Source organism: Triticum dicoccoides, chromosome 1B (genome assembly GCF_002162155.2).
Source record: "Triticum dicoccoides isolate Atlit2015 ecotype Zavitan chromosome 1B, WEW_v2.0, whole genome shotgun sequence".
Lineage (NCBI taxonomy): Eukaryota > Viridiplantae > Streptophyta > Magnoliopsida > Poales > Poaceae > Triticum > Triticum dicoccoides.
This window is the reverse complement of record NC_041381.1, coordinates 671,177,350-671,181,278: the sequence shown is the minus strand read 5'-3', so window position 1 is coordinate 671,181,278 and position 3,929 is coordinate 671,177,350. Positions and strand designations below refer to the sequence as shown.

General features: G+C 50.5%; 1 protein-coding gene across 1 annotated transcript; it reads right to left on the bottom strand.

The window, feature by feature from the left end:
- Positions 1 to 1,116: 1,116 nt before the first annotated feature.
- On the bottom strand, positions 1,117 to 3,593 carry LOC119350869. The gene is made up of 2 exons (XM_037618496.1): positions 1,743 to 3,593; positions 1,117 to 1,668 (listed from the first exon to the last, which is right to left on the bottom strand). Exons 1-2 carry the CDS (start codon positions 3,591 to 3,593, stop codon positions 1,117 to 1,119), a joined length of 2,403 nt encoding a protein of 800 aa, XP_037474393.1.
- Positions 3,594 to 3,929: the final 336 nt, after the last annotated feature.

The following is a 3,929-nucleotide window of genomic DNA, read 5'->3' as shown; positions in this document are numbered from 1 at the left end:
GGGAGTGTTGAGTATATTGTGTACGTGTATATTTGTGTGTAGGGCCGCCTCCAGTTTCCTTTGTATAGTTGAGGTTATGGCCCACCTCTGTACTTATATATACGTGCCTGGTGCACCGATCAATACATCGAGATTGCACAGCCCATATCTTCTCCTTCTACACTGCACAACGCTCCCCCGGACAACATCAGCGCCTACACCATCGAGGACAATGAGCTCTGGCTGCGCCTGTTCGTGTTTGTTCTCCTGCAGTCCTTGGGATCTGTACTTATTGTGTATAGATATATACTCGCCGACTGCACTACTGGGTTGTTGCGTCAAGCGTCTTTCATCATGTTATTGCTGGGCCTTTTCAAGTATGTGGAGAGTGCGGCGGCGCTATGGCTATGCAATTTGAGCCGCATACGGAGGTCATTCAGGGAGCTGCAACCAAGTGCCAGTAGCTTCAGACGTGATTATGGTGGAGGCAAGAATCTGAAAGATGAGGAAGCCTTGTTGGTTGCTCATGGCCTGTTCGATATCTGCAAGGGTGCCTTTTCTGTTTACTCGGTGGAGTACATGGATCATAATGCCGCCGTCAGAAGCAGCTTCTCGGGTCAATGGGAGAGTATGTGCAAGGTGGTGGAGATGGAACTCTCTCTTATGTATGACATCCTCTACACCAAGGCCGCAGTGGTCTACACGTGGCATGGCTATGTCATCTGTCTATCCTCGCCGCTCTTAACCGCCACTGCGCTCTTTCTGTTTAGCCTCCAATGCAAAGACGACATGAGAACAGAAGATAAAGTTATCAGTAATGTATTGCTGGGGACGACTTTCCTCCTCGATTTGAGATGGCTGCTCAGAGCACTAGCTTCAACCTGGACATACTCATTCTTCAAGGGGCCACACAGTTGGTTGAATCATCAAGTTTTGTGCCGAAAGAGATGGCACAAGCTCCGTCGTTGGGTCGTGTCCCTGCCTCTCTCCCGGCTCTCCTTGTGGCTGTGGACATGTGACTCTGCCAAGAAGCACAAAAGCTACAGGAGGTGGGAGGCGCAACCTATACAGCGTATACAGCATATCTAGACTGGAGACTGAATCGAAACACCACTCGAAGGGCCTGGAGATTCCCGACTATGTCAAGAAGCTGGTGTTCAATGTTATATGTGCAGAGTTATTCCCTGCTCCCTTGACACGAGGGGTCAACCCACAGCCGAGTGGCACTTCAGATGGGCCTCCAAGCCTCCCAACCCCAAGCTCCCCCACAGCCGAGTGGCACTTCAGATGAATCCAGTATGCAAGTTTTTGAACCGCAACGACTCCTTTGGTAAATTTGCATTTTTCCTCCTCGGGCGGCAGGCGTAGCAGCATCCGGGCAAGTTGAGTTCCTTCCAAGACAGTAGTCATACTCATCGTACCTGGGACCTTAGAATTATCCTCGCCTTGGTCTTGAGTTTCTTCCCAGACAGCAGAATTTGGGTTATCCAGCATCCATCTGGCAACCGCCTTGTCGTTTGTTCCACCACTAGTACTAGTGTGTTTGGCCTTCTTGCATATCAACTCCAGAGCATGGCGTGTTCTCTCGTGCAGGCTCCGAAGCGTAAGTCCTGGTAGCATTTCAGGGCGTTTGGCGACGAGGAACATCATGTAATCTGATATCTGCTTGATCGCCTCTTTATCTTTGGCCTGTTCTGTGGGCGTTTGGCGACGAGGAACATCATGTAATCTGATATCTGCTTGATCGCCTCTTTATCTTTGGCCTGTTCTGTGGGGGTGGGGCTGCACAAGAGGAAGACGTCCGTGGCGATGTGCCAGACGAGGATAGCTTCTTGAAGCTCAGGTCGGAACTCCATATTTGCATCTAACGGAGTCGTCTGGTTGATGATGTCAGCAGCTTTCTCGTTGGTTTGGGGCGGGGCCCCTTCAGAATTGGCCCTCCATAGATTAACATTAACTTGCTCATAGGATTCAGACGGGGCTTGATTATACCTCCAGTGATCAGTCGAGTGCTCTGTAGCTTGCTCTTCAGTGGGTGAATTTGGTGGAACAAGTCTCAGAAGGAGACGGAGCTGACGTGGTGGCGTAAATGTCTCAGGGGCTGGGCATGGATTTGATGGCACAGCTCTACCCACAGGGACAGGGGCCACACGAGGGGGTGGATTTTGTGGCCTAGGTATCACTGGGAAACGGACCGGAGCTGGTTGCTTAACTTGAGTGGGGTAGGATGGATTTGATGGCGCAGCTCTATCTTCCTGCCTGAGCTGCTCCACTGGATCACGGAATAAATTTTCCCATATGTTAGTGAACACCACCTCCTTGACATACTCTGGAATCTCAAGGCCCCTGGAATGGTCTTCCCATTCAAAGTCCCTCCAACTTGAGTGGCCTTCCCATTCAATCACCAGTCTAGGTATGCTGTGTAGGTTGTGCCTGTTTCCAGCAGTGCACTGCCCGAAGCTGCCAGCCCACCTTCTGTAGCTTCTGGGCTCCTTGGGACATGCACATGTCCACAACCACAAGGAGAGCCGGGAAAGACGCAGTGACAACCCACGGAGCTTCGCCCATCTCTCCTGGCACAAAAATTCATGCTTCAACCAATTGGGTGGCATACGTTTCAAGTATGAATGTGTCCATGCTGATGCTAGTGCTCTCAACATCCATCTCAAGTCGAGGAAGGTCGTACACAGCAATATGTAACTCACAATTTCATCTATTGGCTTCATGCCATTTTTGCACTGGAGAATAAACAGCAGCAGCGCAGCCGCGGTGAGGGGCGGTGAGGCCACACGGATGACATAGCCATGCCAGGTGTGGACTACGGATGCCTTGGTGTAGAGGATGTCATACATAAGGGAGAGTTCCATCTCCACCACCTTGCACATACTCCCCCATCTATCTTCAGCGAACATGTCCATGACGACAACACGATCCATGTTTACTGCATAATCACAGAAGGCTCCCTTGCAGATCTCGAACAGGTCGTGAGAAACCAGCAGGGCTTTCTCATCTTCCAGTTCTGACGGGTTCTCTTGATCTCTATAATCATCGAGGTTGAGCTTTTGCTTGTCGGATAACCCGATGTGCCGGATGTGCCCCATGTCGCTTCGCCATAGCGCTAGTATACTCTCCATATACTTCAAAATGCCGAGGGCTAACATGATGCCGGATACCCAGCACAATAATCGCCCGGCGGTATGTTCATCAAGTATAAACCTGTACACAATAATGAAGGATCCCGCAGACTTAAGGAGAGCTAACAGACACAGGCGCATCCAGAGTTTACTGTCCTCCATGGCGTAGGCGCTGATGTTGTCCGGGCGAGCGTGGTGCAGCAGGAGGAACGGCACCCAGAAGGCAATGCTCATCTTCTCATGCGGCTTCGTTCCGAGGTACAGGTTGCTGATGACATATGCCGGGCCCCAGTCGGTCAGCTGGTACGCCAACCATACCAACAGTCTCTTCCAAGCTCTCTTCCAACCTTTGTTTTCACGCCGCCGACTGTCGGAGAAGACGGCGAGGATAAGATACATGAATAGGCTGAGAAGGGGCACTATCTGGAATATGTAGTCACTCAACCACTTCACCAGATGTTCCATCCATGGTGCAGCCATTTTGCTACCTCCTGCAAGCACTGCAATCAAAATTAGTTTGTTGCACTGGTTTGACATATGCAAGCATGCATCTAGCATGTGTTGCATATCTGCGTGCTAGGGAGAGGTTAATAAGGAGCAAAAACCAGGATAAAATGCATGCGACATACCGGCATGCAGCAGCTAGGTACGCAGATTGATGCTTCCACCTTCTAGAGCAGGCTTAAGGCAAGAGTTGCTCCTGAGATAGTGTGAGTCTTGTCTCTACGATTGGCATATGGGCAGTTCCAAGTTGATCCACTAAGCTTGCCTGCAGAGAGTTACCTAACTAGGTTCGATGTGTTTTAATATTTGATC

Excerpts from the sequence above, each read along its gene's own strand:
- LOC119350869 (XM_037618496.1), bottom strand. The coding sequence starts at position 3,593 with ATGGCTGCACCATGGATGGAACATCTGGTGAAGTGGTTGAGTGACTAC. Across the intron at positions 1,669-1,742 it reads GCCCCACCCCCACAGAACAG|GCCAAAGATAAAGAGGCGAT; the intron begins GCCAAAGATAAA and ends CCCACAGAACAG.